The 22,477-nt window shown below is 37.8% G+C and overlaps 1 protein-coding gene across 1 annotated transcript; it reads right to left on the reverse strand.

Moving 5' to 3' along the window:
* Window positions 1-1,578: 1,578 nt before the first annotated feature.
* Window positions 1,579-19,911, reverse strand: NME8 (NME/NM23 family member 8). Its single transcript, XM_051610236.1, has 15 exons — window positions 19,879-19,911; window positions 19,730-19,787; window positions 18,904-19,010; window positions 17,800-17,871; window positions 16,787-16,903; window positions 16,118-16,190; window positions 13,891-13,970; window positions 12,229-12,321; window positions 10,352-10,503; window positions 8,895-9,073; window positions 7,657-7,801; window positions 6,836-6,943; window positions 3,571-3,722; window positions 2,402-2,546; window positions 1,579-1,801 (listed from the first exon to the last, which is right to left on the reverse strand). Exons 1-15 carry the CDS (start codon window positions 19,909-19,911, stop codon window positions 1,579-1,581), a joined length of 1,737 nt encoding a protein of 578 aa, XP_051466196.1.
* Between the last annotated feature and the right edge of the window lie 2,566 nt (window positions 19,912-22,477).

Below are 22,477 nucleotides of genomic sequence, written 5' to 3' on the forward strand. Positions count from 1 at the left end.
AAATTGCACTACTAAGGCCTTTTCTGACACTTCTGACACAGGAAGAACAAATTTAATGGGGTTTTGAAGTAGAAAACAAGCCAAAGAACATACAGCAACTCTGAAGTGTGCTTCTCAGAACTCACCTCACCAAGGCAGCATATAAATTCTGCACTAATCACAACTTCCTACAGGCTAGCTAGCCTCAAGTCAAGGTTATGGCACTAAAGCAGCTGTAGGTGAAAATGCTCGACCAAGAGAATGCTCAGTCCAACTTCTGCTGGAGGAATGTCTATAATAACAAACGCCCCATCACAACAGAAATATTTGTCAGGAAGCTCTTTAAAACAGCTAGTTGTATTAAATACAATAAGAACAGCAAAGAAAGTGTGAGAAAGACTTCATTCTTCCTGGACTTCACACTTATCATCAATGCTGTAAGTAAATGGCTTTAATTGTATGTCATTCTTTAGCATACCAACCTTCAACAGATTCCAACAGCAAAAGTGAGAACAGATCAGCTACAAAAGAAAATTTGTGTTCTTCATGAAGGCCAGCCAAGTTAGACTGAGACAGGATACAAGTTCACTAGTTTGGCAGGGAGGCATAATTCAAGAATAACAGTTATGTAAAAGCTGAGTTTATATTTTACTTTGTCTGATATATTTGAATTGAGTAAATGGACTGGAAAGGACCTGCTAGTTTATTATCCCACCTGTGACAGCAATTGTTAAATGATGTTTAGGGAAAGGATAAATAAACAATGCAAATGTTTTTTCAGAGCCCTGAGGGAACCAACAGGCCTTAACAGCCCTGAGCAGTCTCACCTGGCATGCACAGCTTTACCACGGACCAACAGGCCTAGCATCTGCATTTAAGCTCCCACTTGGGCTTAATCTTTGCCTGAGCTGTGTTGCAGGAGTACCTGTCTCTGGTTCTCTTGCCTGTTGCTCCTGATGGGACCCTTGAATGGGTCCTGGACCCGGTTCATTGCTTGCTTTGTCTGGGGTTGTTGGTGGACATGGCTACCCAGTTGGATGCTGTGGGTCTGCACCCCATCAGAAAGGGAACAGCCTGTGCAGTGGTCATGCTTGGCAGTTGGCTCCTTCTCCTATACGGAGCATTCCCACACTCGCTGCTGTTCCATACCAGTGTTCTAGCAATGCCTACACTACCTTTCAGCGTTTCTTCTTTGTAGGCTGCCTAAATTGGAGGACTCGATCCACATCACAGCGGACATGTCATTAAGAATGTTTTCTTTACCTTTCTTGACCCCTTTTTTTTTAAGGTAGTTACATACAAAACACCTTGGACTCCTGGAAGTATTGAAAAGGTATAAATCTCTTAAAGTGATAAAAGAACTATCTGCTAAACATACATAAAAAAGTCATTTCTACAACCAAACTTCTAGCAGGTATTACTTGTTACACTGATATGCTTTGCAATATGGCAAAGCTCATAACAAAAAGCTGTCTGATAAAAAATGGATGGAATATGAAGGAAAATATGTATATATTTATAGCCTTAAATACAGGTGGTAGGTAGAAAAATGCATTTAATGACATGAATATATGTTTTCAGAGATAGCATCTTTGTTGTTCAAGCAATCTCGATCTCTCCAAATACGCACTCAATGCTTTTCAGTGCATGTTCTTGAGTAGATGACCCATGAACAGCATTAGACAAAATGTCTTGTGCAAACTGAGCTCGAATTGATTCAGGAGAAGTTTGTTTTGCCTCTTCTGGATTAGTTGGACCCATTAGTTGCCTCCACTCTTCCACAGCATTTTCCTTTGTTAAGACCATTATCACCGATGGGCCCCTGTAAAATCAATATAAGGAAACTCTTACAAGATTCTGAGACACAGTTAGCTTGGATTTTGGAGGTACCCTGAAAGATTATGGTAAGAATTATACTATTTGAATTTTGTCAAACTGTTTGGATTCCAAAATTTGTTTCAGCGTGTTTTGCTTAATACAATATCCTGTATTTGAAAGCAAAACAGATTATGAAGATCAGCTATTTAGATTTGTACTTTTTATCTTAAAAAGATTCTTACCCAATAATTTCTGAAGCAAGACAATACATACTGTTTTATCAACAGTTGAACTAACAATATAATGAGGAAGATATTTGTCCTACATGTGAAGAACAAAGATTTCATGAGAAATTAATTCTTTTATTTATTTATTTATTTTTAATAAATAAAAAATAATAGTATCCACAAATCTGGAAACAATTTTAAAATTCTCTTTTAAAGGAAGATCAGTTTATGCAGTGATATGCCACTAAACTTGCTAGAAAGAGTGGCAGAATGTAAAATTCTTAGTCCAATTTGGGTGCAGCATGTTTTGTTGGCACTGTAAATTCAAAGTTTGTTGTATGTTTACATACCTCAGAATTGTATAATGAGATACTTACTTAGTCATAAAAGACACTAAGTCATCAAAAAAGGGTTTTCCTTTGTGTTGGTCATAAAACTGTGTAGCCATTTCATAAGTTAAAGCTTGTTCTTTAATCTTTGAGATGGTAAATCCAGCATCTTTAACTCTTTGCATAATGTCATCTAGGAGAAGAGCAAACAAACTCATTCTTGATTTAAATAGTTCAGATGAAAAACAAAACCCAGTTCAAACTTTAGATGCATAAGAACACACAAACTTTCAAAGTTTCAGAAATATTAGATACTTAAAAAAATAAAATAATCACCAGCAGCTATTAAAATTCTACTTACAATATCAAACAATCATGGACAATATGACAAACACTTCAACAGCCCTCTAAAGCATACACAAGCTGTAGTCATTGCAATAGTCCATCTCTATGTGGCTGACAAACTCAGACTGTTATAAACTATACTAGTAGCATTCCCTGCTGTTTCTCACACTGGACAGAAGATGGACTGTATTTGTGATGTTACATCACACACCAGCTGGCCTGCTAAAATCAATCTGGATTGTTACAAGATGGGAAGAAAGACTCACAAAATCAATGGTGAATTAATATTAGAAAGACTACTGAGATTTGTGAAGACAAAAATAAGAATGCCAAGAAGAGGATAAGGATGAAGGGTTTAAAGAAAACTGGCAGCAAAAATCTTTAAAGTAAGATTCTAAATTGTACATAGTGTACTTTTTATTTTGACCTTTCCTCCTTATTCCCCTTGTATAACAGCAAGTTAAACCAAGGATGGGAATGCATCTAATTGAGCAGTGACCCCTTTTGAGTCAGTAGAGACACCTGTATGAACTAAGGAACATGAATTTGGAAAGTCTCCTCCTTTGACCTAGAGGGATGCTGGATGGCTAGTTTGCACAAATGCCTGTCTTTTAAACAGCTTAGCTAATAACTCTCTCACTTCATTTCACTACTATTCTTGTGAAGGGAGAGCTATAGGCATCTTAAGCAAGGAAATGGGACATCTGAGACCTCATTATGATTTATGCCAGCCCTGTAAAAACATGTCTCTGCATGGGAAAAGTATTTCAGAGAATAGAAAGGCATCTGACATGATTTACTGCATTGTACATTGCTAATATTTTGTAGAAATTACATCTGTAGACATAGCCCATACTTTCTAGATTACTTACCTTTATGGGTCTTAGTAGCATCAGGTTTGATTACTGCCAGCGTGTGCTCCTGAGGGAAGAAGAAGTCTAATTCCTTCTGAGCCTCATCGGGTGTAGAACTACCATGCAGCTGATTAATAGGTACGTCGTTGAATGCATACACTGCACGTAAACTAAGTCATTTAAAAAGTAAGTTACTTAGAGGAAAAGCCATTTTGAGGTTCTGTTATAACTAGCCTTAATCACAGAATCGCAGAATGGTAGGGGTTGGAAGGGATTTCTGGACATCATCTAGTCCAACCCCACCTGCTAAAGCAGACTGACCTAGAGCAGGTGGTACAGGATTGCATCTAGGTGGGTCTCTTCTCCCAAGAAGGAGATTCCACAACCTCTCTGGGAAGCCTGTCCCAGTGCTTTGTCACCCTCACAACAAAGAATTATATCTTCATGTTTAACTGGAACTTCCTGTGTTCCAGTGTGTATACCCATTGCCCCTTGTCCTCTCACTGGGCACCCTGAGAAGAGTCTGGCCCCATCCTCCTGACACCTGCCTTGTAGATATTTATAAGCATTGATAAGATGCCCTCTCAGTCTTCTCTTCTCTTAACCTTTCTCTGTAAGAGACATGGTCTAGTCCCCTAATAATCATTGTAGCCCTCTGCTTGACTCTCTCCAGTGTTTACTTGTCTTCTACTGGAGAGCTCAGAACTGGGAACAGTATTCCAGATGTGGTCTCAGTAGTAGAGTAGAGGGAAAGGATCACCTCCCTCAGCCTGGTGGCCACACTCTTCTTAATGCACCCCAGGATGCTATGGGCCTTCTCAGTCACAAGAGCACATTGCTGGCTCATGATTAACTTGTTGTCCACCAGGACTCTCAGGTCCTTCTCCACAGAGCTGCTTTTCAGCAGGTCGACCCCTAACCTGTCCTGATGCATTGGGTTGTTTGTCCCAAGATGCAGGACCCTACACTTGCCCTTGTTGACCTTCATGAGGTTCCTCTCCACCCAACACTCCAGCCTGCCCAGGTCTCACTGAATAGCAGCACAGCCTTCTGGTGTATCAGCCTCTCCTCCCAGCTTGGTATCATCAGCAAATTTGAGGAGGATATGCTCTCTTCCTTTACCCAGGTCATTGATGAATACATTGAACAAGACCGGACCCAGTACTGACCCCTGGAGAACACCACTAGCTACTAGTCTCCACCTAGACTCTGCACCACATTTCACAACCCTCTGAACTCAGCCAGTTCTCAGACAACCCCACTGTCAATTCAACCAACCCACACTTCCTAAACTTACCTATGAGGATATTAGGGGAGACATAAAGCCTGGGTGTCAAAAGTCTTGCTATTTTCAGTGTAGACAACACACTGCTCTCCCCTCATCTACCCAGCCGGTCATGCCATCATAGAGGACTATCAGATTGGTTAAGCATGATTTCCCTTTGCTGAATCCATATTCACTACTCTTTATAACCTTTTTTTCCTCTACATGCTTAGAGCTGACACCTAGAAGGTGCTGTTCCAACACCTTTCCAAGCATGGAAGTGGTGCTGACTGGCCTATAGTTTCCTGGGCCTTCCTTCTTACCTGTTTTGAATACTGCAGTGACTTTGGCTTTCCTCCAGTTCTCAGGCACCTCTCCTGTTCTCCATAACCTTTCAGAGATGATGGAGAGTGGCTTAGCAATAACACCTGTCAGTTTCCTCAACCTTTGTGGGTGCATCCCATCGGGGCCCTTACATTTGTGGGTGTCTAGTTTACCTAAATTATCTCTAACCCAATCCTTCTCAAAGAAGAAAAAGTCTTAACTTCGTAAGTATAAATTAGTGTTGATCTGGCACCATAGCCAATCGGGTCCTGGGCTGCATAAAAAGAAACGTGGGCAGCAGGTCAAGGGAGGTGATTGTGTCCCTCTACTCCGCTCTGATGAGACCCCTCCCAAAGTACTGTGTCCAGGTCTGGATCCCCCAGCATAAGGACATGAAGCTCCCAGAGAGAGTCCAGAGGTGGGCCACAAGGACGATCCGAGGGCTTGAGGACCTCTACTATGAAGACAGGTGGAGAGACTTGGGCTTGTTCAGCCTGGAGAAGACAAGGCTCCCAGAAGACCTCATAGCAGCCTTTCAGTACCTGAAGGGGGCCTACAGGAAAGCTAGGGAGAGACTTTTTACAAGGGGCATGTAATGATAGGACAAGGGGAAATGGCTTTAAATTGGAAGAGAGGAGATTTGGGTTAGACATTAGGAGGGAATTCTTCATTACGAGGGTGGTGAGACACGCAAACAGGTTGCCCAGGGAAGTTCTGGAAGCCCCATCCCTGGAAGTACTCAAGGCCAGGTTGGATGGGGCCCAGAGCAACCTGATCTAGTGGGAGGTGTTCCTGCCCATGCAGGCGGGTTGGATCTAGATGATCTTTAAATTCCCTTCCAGCCCTGACCCTTCTATGGTTCTATGATTCTATGATCTCTCTGTAGGAGTAAGAAGCCTTCATTGTCTACAGAAAAAGCAATCAACTTTTTAATTAACCACCTGAAATACTAACATCTTAATTCCTAACTGTCATCTTTTTCTGTTTCCAAGATAATAGCAGTTCTTGATTAATGAAACACAGCAGATAAGGTGATATAACACAGCAGTTTGTTAGAACAATAAAATAAGCGGGTAAACCACATATGTTAATTTATAAAACGTATAGAAGAAGCTTGGTCACAAATAAAATGTTACTGATGGAAAGTTTTCATTAAAATAAGAAAATCAACATCTGTTTAAAAAAATATATTTAAAGAAAAAATAAATAAGAGTGAGATGTTACCAATATTTTTTGCATGTAGCAATCAATAGCAATACTTCTGTAGACCACAAAGCCTAAAACTTGCCATCCAAGGTCACAAAGATTCAACTTCATAGCCAAGTAACCTGTTCATATCACCATCAGAGCAGTATTATAAAAACATTATTACAGGTGAATTTTTCTATGTCCTTCAAGCAGTGAGGAATTTTCCATGATTAAAGGGATCTTGTTTTGCTTCAATATTCCTTTTTAAATTCAACTTTTCATTATGGTTAGTAGCCAACATTGCTCAAAAAAAAATAATAAAAAAATAGTGCTACGGCCACAATGTGTAATACATTTCTTCCAAGAACAGCTTAAACTGCAGAAATACATATAAATTTCCAGACGATGGCACTGTGGTTACATCAGTTGGAACGTGGTGGTCACTAAGACAAGGAATACAGAAATAAGTGGAAGCTGTGAATGATATTTTGCTATTGTAAGTGTTACCTCTCTGGATTTTCCTTTTTAGCTGTTTCAACAACCTTAGGGCCTAATAAATTCCTCCAGTGTTCTATAGCATTTTCTCCTGTTAGAGCAAGAACAAGAGTTGGGCCACTGTAAAAAGGGAAAACTGGCATTAAACACATCGAATATTAAACTCTCTGTAATTTGTAAAAGGGCTTAGATTATATACAGACCAAGCCAGAAAAATGTGGTCTAGTATTGGAGGATTTAAAAACCCTTCTCCATTTAAACAGCTACAGTCTGATATAACTTTATGGGCCTTAAATGCAAATTTAAATTTCAAAGTTACTGTATGTTAACATGACGGCAAGAATGTTATAGAATTGGGCTATGTCTGTGCTATTAGACATAAAAATGCTAATCAGCTCCTAAGTTTTTGTATTTGTCCCAGCTGTGTCCCAGCTTCATATGAAATCAATATCCAAACATGATTTATATTTCCTCCCTTACAGCACACAGCCTGGATGAAGACTTCACAGCTCTCCTGCAGATGACTTAAATACATCCTTCCAGAGTGGAGCTCAACTGTTTTCACCCAAATCAATGGAATTGGCCACTGACTTCTACGTTCTTCATATAGAGATAGGGGGTTGTTAGTAATTTAAAAAAAAACAAACATATTTATTTATCCCCTATACTTGGGAATTATCTCACTACCTGCAGTTGTCTAGTCCTGGTTCTTGAGTTGTATTAAACTCAGATACATGGATATCTTGCAGCCATGTATTATTCAGAATAATTATTCATTGTGACAACTTCAGTCTTATTTACAGATCCACACTCTCGTTTTTCATTCAACGCACCTGGTCATTTGCTCCAGAAGGACTGGGAAGTAGTCTTCATTTTCATGCTCTTTGTAAAATTCACGTGCTTGTGCTTCAGTTAGGATTATTTCTTTCTGCATTGCAATTTGGAAGCCATCATCCTTTATTCTTTGAATAATAGAATCTGTTTAAAATAGTGAAACAATGTCAATGTGCCATCCACTCATTTATTTGCACACTTGCAAAGAAATGACATGGACTTTCCAATCACAACGGTACATTTTTCAGAAGAATTCATTTTTTAACTGAAGAACAGACAACTAATTTAAAGCAACTGTTAGAGAGCTTCACAAGTTTCCTGGATACTCAGAAAGCTGAGGTTCACCTTCTTAAGGCTTTCTCTCACTTCAGAAAACTCAGTCAGAATTCCTGCACTGAGAAATAAATGTGTTGCTATCACCAAAATAAGGTCTAAGCATTTTGAACACATGAATATTCATTTGACTAAGTCTTGCAAGACCACATGCATAAGCAAAAGTGTTTGGTACAAGTCAAAATGACTCTATACTTGCTAATATATGGACTGCCAAATTGCTGCTCTAAGCAACATACTAGATAACAATCAACAAAATAAATACACAAGGAGAGGTCAAAATTGTAGTATTTAAGATCTCTGTATGTAAGTTATTTCCACTACAGAGATTCTTAAGTTACAAATAAATGTGCTCTCTAGAATATATTAAAAAATAAATAAATTAAAAAATGTGCCCAAAAACAAAAGTAAACTTGTTTGGGTAGAGTTTCCTGCTAATGAGGTAGATTTTCTGTTGTACTCTGTAAAAACATGGCCAGCGTAGACCTTTGTGTATACAGCATAGAACATCTGGGTCAGGTCTTTTCACCTTGCCATTGATCTACCTTTGACCTGCTATTCAAGGATATCAGGTGCTCTATTACAACCGGAAGTATGATCCCCTACACTATGCTTTGAAATTGCTAGCTTCTCTGAGAGGTCTACAAAAGTCCATCCAAATATACAATCTAAAGACATTCTTAAAAAATCAGGCGAAGGAACAAAATGGTGTTGACATTGACGTTCTTTATGTATCAAAAATGTTAAACATATAACTTTTTTCCTGGCAAAGATTGCTGCCATCTTAACACTGGGGAGGCAATATAACCTAATAACATTTCATTAATAGAGTTAGAATTTGAAAAGTTCAAAATATGAGACTTTTTTTATACCTTAGATGGAAAATGTAGTTGTTAACACTTACTTCGCCTTTCCTTTAAGAGGGTGGGTCTAATTAAGGCCAAAGTCTTTTCAACTTTTTGGTCTGTCTTCTTTTTATCAAAATTTGGGAAAAAGAAGGCAAGTTGCCTGCTGGCTTCTTCTAAACTGTCTTGGATATCACATACATTTAATATACTTTCTGTTTCCCCAGTTTCTTCCGAACTAACAGGACACAAAGTAATACAATATTTAAGTTACTGTGTGCACTGAATTAACAGCTGACTTTATGAAATTGTACTTTCTTAAAGCTTTGTGAAGCATAAGAATAGAATGTTAAACTAAGTTTTTATTAAATTCAGATTCATGGCTGAATAATATTTCTGAGAAGAGAATTATTAATCCTCTCAAAAAGTGCCTTGTCATGTGCTATGAAAGAAAATCTCAGCCATACAGCTTTTCTAATTCATCTCTGGCTTATTGAAAATAGTCTTTCTGTTTTGTTAGACAAAATTACTACTGACAATTCTACAGTGTATAATGAATGATCAATAAAATAATTGTTCTTAATTCACGTACAACATGATCACACCACAGAATTGTCTTTAACAGCAATACTTTTCATTGACACAGGTCTGTATATCTAAAGTTTGTTTAGCTTTGTAAACACAGTCACTCTTGGCCACCTATAGAAAGTGCCATATGTCCCAGATGTGCTAAATTAATGCAGAAAGGGATACAGCAGACATCAATGCAAATATACATTATTATTATAATGTGGGGTTTTTTTTGAACTAAGTATTTAAATTCATGTCGCTGTATGGAAGTCCGTCTCTAAATATAAAAATGGATCCAACATTTTAATATTTCTGAACACTTTTTTTTGGTTGTTGTTATAATGCTGTGTATACGACTATCACCTTTTTCAACATTCTCTGCTGAAGACTTGGAAGAGGAGAGAAACAGACATTTCAAGATACCATAGTTGTGAACAACAAATACTTATAATGTTTTAATGTGTCTTGGGGCAAAAGCCCCAAAACCCTCCCACTTGTTCTCTGGCTTTCACAGAGTGGTCCCAGGTAGCACACCATTCTTCAGGTGTCCCTTAGTCTCCTTTGAGTCACACCTCCTTCTTCCCAGCATACTTAGGAATGTACACAGGCAAGACTGCAACTCTCAGTGGGCAATGCTGGCAGGCACCCTGTCTGGGTGAACTTGTATGAGGTGAAATTGCCTGGAGTACAGGAACTTTGAAGTGTAGCACTGTTCCCATTGGTCTGACAACCCATTCAAGGCTAGATCAGAAACAAGAGGTCAGTGCCCTTTGCTTGTCATCTTCACCTAAATAGCATAGAGTTTCTATGCTCCCATTGGAACAGCAATTCCATCTCTAATGGTGGTCCATGAAGGACCAGGTGAAGAACTCTGCCTGCTCCCTGGATCCTGTGCACACCAAATACTGTAACTGAATCACATATGCACATTTTCAATGGTATTTACCTGTCTGGCTTGTCAGCCTCAGCGTCATGAGCCTCACTCAATTTACGTAGTTCCTTCCAGTGAGGAATAGCATCAGATGTTTCTTTTACAGCAATTACCAAAACATGGCATGGTCCACTCATCATTAATTGAACAAAATCCTCAAAATCAGGCTAAAAAAAGATTTTCCGCCCATGAATTGCAGGAACTCTGACTTTATAATAAGAAATGAGACCATCCTTTCCTAAGTAAGTTGTAACTCATGTTCTAAAATGACATTCACATACATTACTCAAAACCCTATCAAAATGTTTGGTAAGTTTTTTGGTCGATCATTTGAGACAACAACATTATAAAATGTCTAAAACACAATTAATTGAGATAAAGGAAGTAATAAAGCTACATTAAGCAAGTACCGCATTTTCTTCCAGGTTAAAAATGCAATTGCAAGAGTGAAAAAATATTCTAGAAACTCGATGTGATAAAATGTGGTGCTTGCAGTAGCACATATAGTGTGACAAAACAAACTGCAATACAGTTCCAAGCATAATTTTTGAAACTAAAAGTCTTGTAACTGGCTGTAAGTATAGAACACTGAGACACTTGCAAGACATTTGTAGGGTTTTCCTTCATTCTCTTTGCTATGTTATTTTAACTCCTTAAGTTTCAACCTATAAATGTACATTTTAATCAGAAATTAACTTCTGAAGCTGTTGTGCGTTTTTAATCTCTTTTTCCTTGTATGTCACCTGTTTCCTCAATATTGTGAACTTCTTCAAATGTCTTCTCTCCTTTTAAAATATTTGGCTGAATCTTTTCTTTATCAGTCACTCTCATTTGCTTGTGTATGATACATTTTTTGCTTTAATAATAAGAGGATGGAATATTCACACATATGCTTTCAATTAATTGCTTTTCTCTTTCAAGTATCTGTGTAAGTATAAGCAAACCTAACCCATTTCACCAGACAAGAAAACTCAAAAGAGGTAAAATGACTGCAAATACAAAAGCAATACAATGCATGAAGGGAGTATCTGTACTGTTGTGGCTTCAAAAGTACACTTACTTACTTTAAAAGTAATAGATGTAGCTATTCGGTTTGGCTCTCCTGGCTCACCCAGCTTCATAATTAAAAATAAACCATTTCTGTGTCCAGTTAACCTCTGAAAGTCTATTACCTTGAGTCTCCATCCTGTTACAATAGGCAGCATGTGGACCTTCAGCAAGCTTGCACAGCATTAAATCAGGAATTGTTTTGCTCACTGGGCACTAAGGAATCTTATATTGTCACTTGAACATAATGACTTTATGCTCAGAATTACAAGTAAAGAATGGCAAATAATTGGCTTCTCAATATGCATAGGGCCCCCTGGACTGCTTCTGGGAGCTCATAGTAGTTTTGTTATTCTCCCTGTCCTATTGTTGGCTAGGATCAGCTGTGGTGTCATAGTGCTGCAATGTATCAAACACTGCAGGTTTTTTCCCTGTCTCTGCTCCTCCCACGTCTCCCTCTATGTTTGCTTTCTGGCTGAAAGAGTATGTGCCAAATAGATACATACTGTCACATAGATGGCACTGGATTTTGGTTTTGTGCTAGGTTTCAGCATGTAACTTATCCTATGCTTAGGGCTATATATAAACCAATATACACACCAATAACAGAAAGAACGACAAGGTATTTTGGCATTTAATTGGAATTCAGTTTGATTTAGTTGGAATAGTAGGGTGCCATATTTGTATGAATTGACAAGAAAAAAAGAGAGGTAATATTTCCTCTTTTCATTGCTTCATTTCTTCAGCAGATTCAAAATTTACAAGCTGGAGATTTGCAAACACATATAGCTACAAGTGTAAATTTTACCTGTTCCTGCTGTTTAGGTTTTCAGTCTGTTTTTTACCTGGTCTTTTTTTTGGGCATAGAACACTCTGATTTGCTCCTCAGTCAGCATTTTTTCCTCCTCTGCTTCAATGCCAAATCCTGCATTTTTAATCTGCAATTATTCAGTTATTATTTAGTGGCATGTGAAAATAGACATACAAACAAGAATTCTATTTCAGAATTAAAGATTGATCGGTTTGGGGAGCTAAATTAAGTTTAAAATTCTCTGAAAAATTCTAAACGTAACTTATACCTTTGCCTAAACTAATATTCCAGCTTTTCAAAGCACTTCACTAAATTCAGGATTACCAAGACACTTCTATAATGTTGTTTTACACTGTATTAAAATCATAGTAGTCATACAAATGTGTCAGCTTGTCAACAAATTAGGCTAAACTACTTGGCTTTAGAAACAGAATAAACAGAAATAGAATATCTTTTACAATTTCCTATTTTAAGTTATGTTAATGCACTAAATTGAAGTATGTGTAAAACATGCACACTTACATGACCTATATCAAAATCCACAGTCCACAGGTATGAAGTTTATACCATATACTGATTTTAAACAACAAAGGCACTACCCAGCCCCAATACTGATCATAAGCCAATATTAATCTGTTTACCAGCACCCTGCTCTTTAAAAGCCCCTATGATGCTGCTGAGTATTTCCAGACTGCCTTGACAATGCTGAGTGTAGAAACAGTATGGGTATGCACCTCATAAATCAGTACAAAGGCAGAGCCCACTAGCAGCTACTCAGCTCCAGCTAATTTTCTTTCAAGCACTGCCTGGTTTTTGTGTTGTTTTGTTTGGTTTGGTTTGGTTTTTTTTGTATTTATTGAACCCTTTCACTTTCTGTCCAAGGCCGGGAAATTGCAGAAACAACCTGTACAACACTCTAATTTTCTTTCCTGCCAAGGTCACTGGCCCTGTCTCAACACTTTCTACAAACAGCATTATTTCATCTTAGTATATGGTGTTATGAGACCTTTTTTTTTGTAACATAAACAGTGAGAAATTCCAGTAACTGAAATGAGCATTCCTATAGTATCATATTCTGGAAGGCACAATAATTTTTGTTTCACTGTGTGATGACTTCAACAAATACTGAATCCTTGGATGCTTCCTTGCATACTTGCTGGAATCATATTCTTCATTGCAGGAACAAATATTTCACTACTGAAAAATATTAGTGTACAATCTCTGATTACTAGTACATATGAGTTAACCTCAACATCCACACACATATATTGTCACGTGTTTGTGCACACACATTCTTCCATAGGGAGCTGGTTAGTTGACTTATGTGTGCCTAAAATTCTTAAAGATGCTGTGTGAAGAACTGACTTTGCCACCACAATTTGTAGTTCTTGTTTCTGTTATAACACAAGGAAAAAAAAAAGACATTTTCTGATTGCAGATTTCACATGTTGCTTAACAACACAGTATGAATCAATGTCATACCTCACCTACTGACATAAAATATTAAAATAATAGTATCAATCTGAATACCATATTATTTCAGGTCAAAACTATCTTGCTTTAATCATTCTTATCAGGCAGGTATTAACAAGTCTTGTTCTAAAGCCTTGGCATAAATTACGTTCTCCTTAATCTTACATCTTACTACTATGCCTCTTAGCTAAATAAGATGAATGAATTTTCAGATTTGCTCTACCTTTTTTTTAACTTCTTCTACTCGTCCCTCTAAGACAGCATCAGGTTTTATAATTGCAATGGAATATTTGACTGTTTCTTCTGGGAAAGGGGGAAAAAAAAACCAAACATGTCAGGAAATACATTTATAAAAAAACCCACACAACCAAATTTTCTGTCACTCAAAATTAGGTTTCTGTAAATACTTCTCCATTTTAATATTGAAGTTGCCAAACAGTTGTTGTGAAATAGCTCCAGCACTCAAAGCATGTCTTAGAGTGTGGAACTGCTCTTGGCCATCCCTGGGACCCACATTCTTGTTGTACCACTGGTGTTTTGGGTCACATGATGCAGAAATGGTTCACATGAACATAGATATGGTGGAAAAACTACCATTTAGAAATGGATACTTTGTCTAGGAAGTTCTGTATGTACAAGATTAAAAATGTGAAAGGAATTACCAGAGAGAAGTTATTAAGTGAAAATATGTGGGAATATTGGAGATTTCCAGTAAAATATACATTTATTGTCATAGTTGATGTTTGTTTCCATAGCACTGGGGATGCTGAAGTCATTTACAGTATCTGTTGAAGTAACACATGCTTGTTAACACAATCTAATATCTAAAACAAGAAGTGTTCCTGGTTGTAAATACACTGTTACAAAATCCATAGCATAAAGATGCCTGCAAAATGACAGGGAGTGGTCAGGAGAAAATAGAAACTACATCTTTCTTCGCAGAATCTGAGGTTTACAGTTAAGCATTAGGACATAACTCGCTCAGATCCTAAACACTGTGGAAGAACTTAATGGTAGCTCTAACGGAAACACCAGGATACGTATTGTTTCCAATACTAGAAAACACTCAGAGACACTTGCATGTGGTAAGAAAAATATTACCACCAAGTGTTAGTATATTATAGCTTCTGAGGGATCCCCTAATCTGGACCGGAGTCCAAGCTGAAAACTCTGTTCCTTGATTTTGTCACACATTCAGGTTCTGTGGATGAGCATGAAGTCTGTATACAATTGCCAAAGGATTCATAAAACTGTACTACTAGGTCTCAGACTGTTTATGATTTTTTTTAAAAAGTAGGCTAAAACCGAGGTCAGGAATGTCACTTGAACCACACAATAAAGATGACATGAAGAGGAAGGAGAAAGGACATGATGTAATCCATGACAGCAGTGTAAAGTCTCCTCACAGGAAAAAAAAAAAAGGCAAGATCAAGAAGAAGAGGAGGATGGAGGAGTTTATTGCATCTGAACACTGCAAAATGTTCTGTGCATTGAAGCTGTAGGAAGCTTCAATAGTCACAGGTGACAGAAAGAATAGAAAAGATGTAGGTCTCAGCTCATGATAAAGCTGAAATGAATCATAGACATGAGACTCACAAGCATGATGGTTCACGTTTTTCAGTCTTTCTGGATTCTTATCCTACTATGGTGGATTTATAGTCTTATAGAATCATAACATTATTTAGGTTCGAAGGGGCTTTTAAAGGTTATTTAGTCCAAGCCCCCCTCTCTGAGCAGGGACATCTTGAACTAGATCAGGTTGCTCAAATCCCCATTCAACCTGACCTTGAATGATTTCCAGGTGCTTCTACCAGCTCTTTAGGAAACCTGTTCCAGTGGTTCACCAGTCTCATTGTAAAAAATTTCTTCCTAATATCTAGACTAAATCTGCCTTCTTCCAATTTAAAACTGTGACCCCATATGTAAGTCTGTTCTTTAGTGCTTAATTCTAGTCTGGTGAAAGAGTTAATTAAAAATAATCTGAGATATAAGGCATGCCATTCCTTCAGCGATTATCTCTACCAGTCTTTATAGATTGCTCCTATCTTGGAGTTGCTGCAGAACAGCCAAGGGTTAACAAGAACATCTCAAGAAAAATACATAGCCAACACAGGGACTGTGTAGAAGTGACTTTCAGGCATTAATTTCACACAGGAAAATTCCTGGCATGTAGCACTGCTGCTATTTGCCAGGGACCTGAATTCTGAAGGTTCCCAAAGGATCACCAGTGAAAACACTGGTGATGATAGTCTATTATCTAAATTCCTTACAGAAGGAATTTAGAATTTCCCCTTATTTTGATATAATAAATCATAACCTCTCATGTTATTAACTCAATCAAAGGAAGGTCTATTGGTGCTGGATATACACAATTCTTAATCAAATAACTAAAAAGATATTTGTTCCTTTTTTATCTGTGAACATTTCTAAAATAAATCAAACATATTTACCTTCAGGTTTGGGTTCCTTCTCCTCAATAGATTCTTCTGATGAAATCCTTTCTAGGAAAACAAGTTCATCTACCTAAGGTAATTGCAAATACAGTAAAAGTACAACACCAATGAGAAGTTAAGATCAACAAGCACAGGTGTCAGATCTTTACAGCACTTTTATCCTTATGTAATAACATATTTGCTACCCAGGAAAGCAAGCAATTCTAAGACCTTGGGCTAGACTGATTTTCCTTAACTGAGCTACAGTTTGCTAAAAGTTTCCTTTTACACAGTTCTTTGACCTCCATTTTCACTCAAAACAAACAATGAGACATGGCTGCTTCCTTTGCCTCTATTTGTTTCATGTGATGAATTCTTACCAAGTTAAATCTAAAAAATATTCAGACCTGAAAAAAAAAAGGTGACTAAAACTTTTTTTGTGCTAGTGAAATTTAGTCCATTTCTCAGTTTCTGGCATTAATAGACTAATCTGTAAATTTCTTCAGTTTTTATCAAACCAATTAATGGAAATTTCTTTGAAAACCCCTCACATGTCACCTTTCTGTTAAGAATAACATAAAAATACAGAACATTGCATTACAGAAAAGACTATCAGAAGCATTCAGAGAAACCATGTCAGTGTAATAAAACCACTCATTTGTATTTATGTATCTGTTTTGTGAGTACTTCTACGCGTTCTTTCCTTCCAGCTGCAATATCCTTCTCTTCTTGAACTAGCTCTGTTATTTTCCTAGTTATCAGAGGACCATTTGCACCTCTCACTTCTGCAATAATTTTGCCATTCTGTAAAAGAGAAAATAACACAGTTATTTCTGGAACATCTTTTATCTTGCTATTTTTTCCAGCAACGGGACCTTCCTTCTCTACCTAATTTTCCATGTTTATTTCTAAGTTCACTATTAATATTACAGTCAGAAGTAAATGCAGATATGGACTTTACTAGTTCAAAATTTATATAACATAGAGTTTTCTATCTTTTTATTTGTGTTACATTTCAGTGTGTGCTCTACCACATCCAGGAGCACCATACTGAAGCTAACTACTGGTGATCAAAGATACCGCCGACTTCACTTGGCAACATTTGGATGCAAACACAAAAGTGTCCTCAAAGTATAATTGTTCTTGGTCCCCAGTTGAGGGAATTCAATTCCTAGAAACCTCAAGTCGAGAACCTCACAATTTTGTGTTTATGTTCTGTGGTGGAATCCTAGGAGAACAGTCTTTCTGTAATCATCAGTGAGAAATAATACATGTATAATTGTTATGATTGCTCAGTGTAAAAAAGCAATCTTACCTGCTTATTTTAAAAACCTTAAAGTGGCAGAAAATTTAAACCTTTTTTTTTTTTTTTTTCCCTGAAGGAAAGTGTATGTAAAATTTCAGTGTAGCCACAACAAGGAGCTTCAAGTCAGGCAATCTTGGAAAACTTAAGTGGATTCATTACTAAGAAACTATCAAAAACAGGGCTACCACAAATCTTCTGTGGCTTTACATGCAGCAGCCACAAGAAAAATGTGCTTGAGAAGTATGGATCTAGGCATGGGAAACAGCCTCAAGTAAACAATATTTGATTATATGAACCTACATGATTTATATAGCTTCATATTTCTTTTTAATCTAGTGATAAATTAAGGTAAAAGTAGGTAATGCATGAAAATAAACTGATGTGATGTACTTACAACACAAAAAAGAAACACAGGTTCACAAGTATTCCTAAATGGTTGCAGAATTGGAATGCTGTCAGCCTCTGCCTGAAGTTAGATGAAAAAGATAATTTACTTTTCTAAGTGTGTATATGTATGCATATATACACACAAATATAAATATATTATTTTATATATACATTTTTATCTGCATGAAAACTGCAGTCCTATATATTTTGGTGTCACACACTCAAACTGCAGTCTTAAATACAACTAACAATCCTTACGGCACTTGATGGTGATGAAGAAAGAACTGGTTTGGTGACATGGGATTGGCCTCCCTTTGTATTATGGAATAATGGAAAAAATAACTATCTTACCCTAATATTGCTTTTCTTGCAGGTTAAAACAACATACATAAATGAGGAAGCAATTCACTGTATGAAGTTCTTTGTGACGTGGTCAATGCTTTAAAAACACTTAAACTCTGAACGTAACTGCCTGCTTTTTTGTGTGTATAAACAACACACGTATTTTCTGCAAAAATGCTTTGATCAAGCAACTGGAAGTTTTCAGTAACATGAAAAAGGATGAGCTTGGCCAACGTCTGGGAGGAACAGAATATGTGAAATACATTTATCTACTTTAAATATGTTATATACCTCCTATTTTATACTGTTAGTGTAGAGAAATATTTTTACTACTACAGTTTAGTGATATTTTATATTTCAATTCCCTTTTCTCTTAAAATGAAATACAAGGGAATATTTGGGAAAAAGGTGCAACAGCATTTTTCAGGAATGTAAGAACTGTAAATGTGATAATCCATGATGTAGAGACTTGAAACTAAAAATCATACAGTCTGGTTTTTTAATGTTTCTGCCATGTCATAAAAGAAAACAAAAGTTGTGGGGTATGAGCTCCCATTCTATTATAGCTCCTTCCATATTTATTACTATTTCTAATCTACCTCTAAACAAAGTCCTATGAGGAGATGTACAGAAGAAGAGGCAACCAGCCCCAAATGATGATGACTCAGTATAAGGACAACAAAAAGAAAGCTCTGTATATGCAGAGAGATAAAAAGATAGATTTAAAATAAACTATAAATGAAGTTCCACAGAGGAGTTACATCCTTACCACTGAAAAATGCAACATATCTTCTTCACCCAGCTCAGTCCTCAGTTTTCTGAATAAATTCATCACAGCTTTGCAAGGACCACACCAAGCTTGATAGACATCTATTACTACAATGTAATAGTATGGAATTACACACAGCTGACTTGTGGAACTTATAAAATGAGACGTATTTATGACTGTGTTGAAACAGTACTGGGAAAGCATTCACATGCATCTTTCAGTCCTCTTCTAGTCAATGAATGCATCATGAATACATCAATGTACTCAGTGGATACACCATGGTTTCCTCTTTTATCTCAATTACTTTTGACATCAGCAACCTACCTCACAATGTTATTTGACATGATTAATCCAAAGAGCTGCATTTCTCTCATATTCCTTTTGATTTTATTTGCTCTTCTTCCTTTCGCACTGTTGGTTTCCATTCTTATCTAGATCTTTATTTGTCAGGATTTTTACCTCCCTGAATTCATGTAGATAATTTCTTTCTCATCACTACTTTTAGGGAAAAACTTCCACAGAAGTATCCAGCCCCCTAGCGTATGGAATTCCATATTGGAAAAGTATTTCTAAACATCAGTGTATAACAGTGGATAATGTAATGGATAATATTATTTGTGACGAGTATTTACTTATCATAGAGGAAAGTGTATATATCTAAAAAAGATATATGCATTTATAAATAGGTTAATATAACCTTTCTTTAAAATATAACATTGCAGTAGTCTTCTAGATTTATGGCAAGTATTTAGAGATGATATGAAATATAAGTGTGAAAAACTGCGTCTTCATGAGACATAAAAGAGAAAATAGTAGCAGTTAGTACCTGTTACACCTTTTTTCAGCAACATTTCATTCCACTGGTTTTCACTGTTAATTGTGGTCTGAAATAAAATTAATTGTCATTTCAGCACCTTGGAAAAGCAGAAAAAAATCTGTTCACTCTAGAATTGCTCAAGTGATAAGGATTTATACCTGGAGCTGGATTTCTTTCTTCTTGCTTGCCATTTCCCTGTGATTACAAGAAACATTTTAAAACATGAAGCACATTAGATAGTTTTTTTTTAAAATAACTTGTTACATGCAGAATTGATTCCTATGGTTTTCAACACAGCACTGCCTTCCAATTCCCTTAAAAACTAACTCAACTGCAGACCCTACAACAATGGCATGTAACACTTCACTTCTGTATTCCATGGAGCAATATACAACTTAGTTGCAAAACCCACATAGCCCAGGAAACAGAATAAAATTTAATTTCTTCATCAGTTAGGGTCTTCAAATTTTTTTTGGTCTCAACAGTTTTTCAAGCTTAAACTTAATCTGTTCAGAATAGGGATCTTGGCTGAGATGACAGCTAATCTAACAGAGTAACATTTCTGAAAAGTATTGATTAAAGAGCTTCAACTCTAGTAACATTAAATAAGCCTTACTGTCTTCTGGGATACATGAAAAGCAATACTCCTAAACTGAATCCTCATGCATTCATTATTCTGCCATTAATAAAAAATGTCCTTAACATAATTTTTTTTAAATTTCTCTCTCCTTTTTATTTTTTTTTTAATAGATCATTTCCTATGAACTGGGCAGGAAAGTTATTTCAGTTAAGTTACATATGTGGATGAAGTCTGACTTTAGTTTCCAAATGGAGCTTGGCTGAACAGTATATGTTATTACTGCATCAGCATCTTGTGTGGAGGGTTCTGAAGTTCTTGGTTAAGATGGTAGCCTTTGTCTTGGGGAAAATGAAGGTGCCACCATGAATGTGACCTTCACTGATACTGATATCTGACTAGTCAACCGGTGAATACATCCAGAGTTTGGACTATCCTGGCATTCCCACTGGAGCTGCTCCCTTCACATCACAGATTGAAGAACAGTGGCCAATGTGAGACCTCTTGCCCTGATGCTTGTTCCATACTTCATCTGAAATTATTATTAAGGAGTAAAATTTTACGTGCAGGCTTTCTTCAAATAATTTAAACCAGACCACAGGACAGAGTCATTACTTTGGCATTAATTTCAGTCCTTTAAAACTCGGAGGAGCTGATACTAGCTATTGAAACTACAGGAAACCAAGAGATGAAAGTATGTCGTATCAGTGGAAAACTTCACAAAAAGAGCACATCTTTCATTGTTACCTGCTGTCACTGAGCAATAACAATCAATGCATTGCAAGAGTAGATCTACAAAGCATATCACATGCATGACAATGGGCTATACCTTCCAATCAGCCTCCACATGCTCCCCAAATAAAAATGTGCACTCATTTGTTCTCAGATAGCAAACAAAAACACTGCAGAAAAGACACATGCTACTGTATGCAAATATACATGCTAATCTGGCATAGTAGCTGGAGGAGACAGACATGTGAAGATACATGTGACATCAATACTTTTAAATAAAATGTTTGCATGACACATTCTCTCAGTGATGCAGTCAGTATTATGCTGATAAAACACTAACAGAGAAACACATTTTCTCCAGTATCTGTGATACAGACAACATGCTTCTCTAACCTTGATACAGAGCATTTTGCTACCCACAGTTCATCAGGTATATGCACATGGAAATGCAGCACCTCTTATCACCCACTTGTAGCCAAACTGCTTCCTCAGACAATCCACATATAAAAATAGACCTGGGTGTATGCTCAGGTACACTGTCAAACCAACATTCTAATAGACTCATACTTTGCAGACAGACATTCTGTATCTTAACACAAACCTTCATGTGCATAGATATGAAAATATCCAAGCACTTGTGAGATTTTGACATGGACCCGTGTGTAGGTACATACACACAGATGCACCCTTCCCTGTGCATAAGCACTTGTGTATGAGAGCAGGTCCCTCCGTGCTCCTAGGTAATAACCTGACGGACCGTCTGCTCCCTGCCCTGGAACTCTATGAAACTGGACAAAACACAACAAGCCACGGATGGAGAACACCCCTTGAGACGCAGCACACTTCAGCTTGCAGGCGCGTGCACGCCTGCCTACTCCCACAAGTGCACGCAGAGACTCACACCAGGCAGGCTCCCACAGGCGGAGCGCTCGGGTGCTTGCGCACCCCCTGACTCCATACACGCACCCCTCGAGACCACAAGCACGGCCTCACACACCACCTGGGGTGCCTTCTCACCCCCGAGACGAGGGCACACCTGAGAGCAAGCTGGCAATCCCATCCCAGCCCCACACCCACCTAGACGCCCTGTCCCTACCCTGGACTGGCCGCCGACCAGGGAAGGCCCCTCAGCTGCCCGCCTGCCACCCCAACCGCTCTAACGGCCGCCCCAGAGCCCCCCGCGCTGCTCGGTCTCCAAGGGATCTCTTCCCCCTGTCAGCCTCTCTCTTCCACCGACCTGAGGCTGACACGGCGTGGGGAGCCCAGGGGAGGAGCACGGGGAGGGAGTTTGCCATTCTGTGCACCGTTTCTCCTCTGCTTCTCTCCCGCCTAAGCAGAATCCAACCGCGCAGCCTTTAGAACGTGAGGTGACTAGTCTTGGGGCTGCTGAATGAGCATTACATCTTCGCTCTGTGTGACTTGCAAGTTGTGAGGCAATGGGGACTGAG

The sequence above is a fragment of the Apus apus genome, chromosome 2 (genome assembly GCF_020740795.1).
Source record: "Apus apus isolate bApuApu2 chromosome 2, bApuApu2.pri.cur, whole genome shotgun sequence".
NCBI lineage: Eukaryota > Metazoa > Chordata > Aves > Apodiformes > Apodidae > Apus > Apus apus.

Excerpts from the sequence above, each read along its gene's own strand:
- NME8 (XM_051610236.1), bottom strand. The coding sequence starts at position 19,911 with ATGGCAAGCAAGAAGAAAGAAATCCAGCTCCAG. Across the intron at positions 19,011-19,729 it reads GCTGAAAAAAGGTGTAACAG|TAATAGATGTCTATCAAGCT; the intron begins GTACTAACTGCT and ends ATTACATTGTAG. Across the intron at positions 16,191-16,786 it reads GAAGGAAAGAACGCGTAGAA|GTAGATGAACTTGTTTTCCT; the intron begins GTACTCACAAAA and ends CAATTACCTTAG.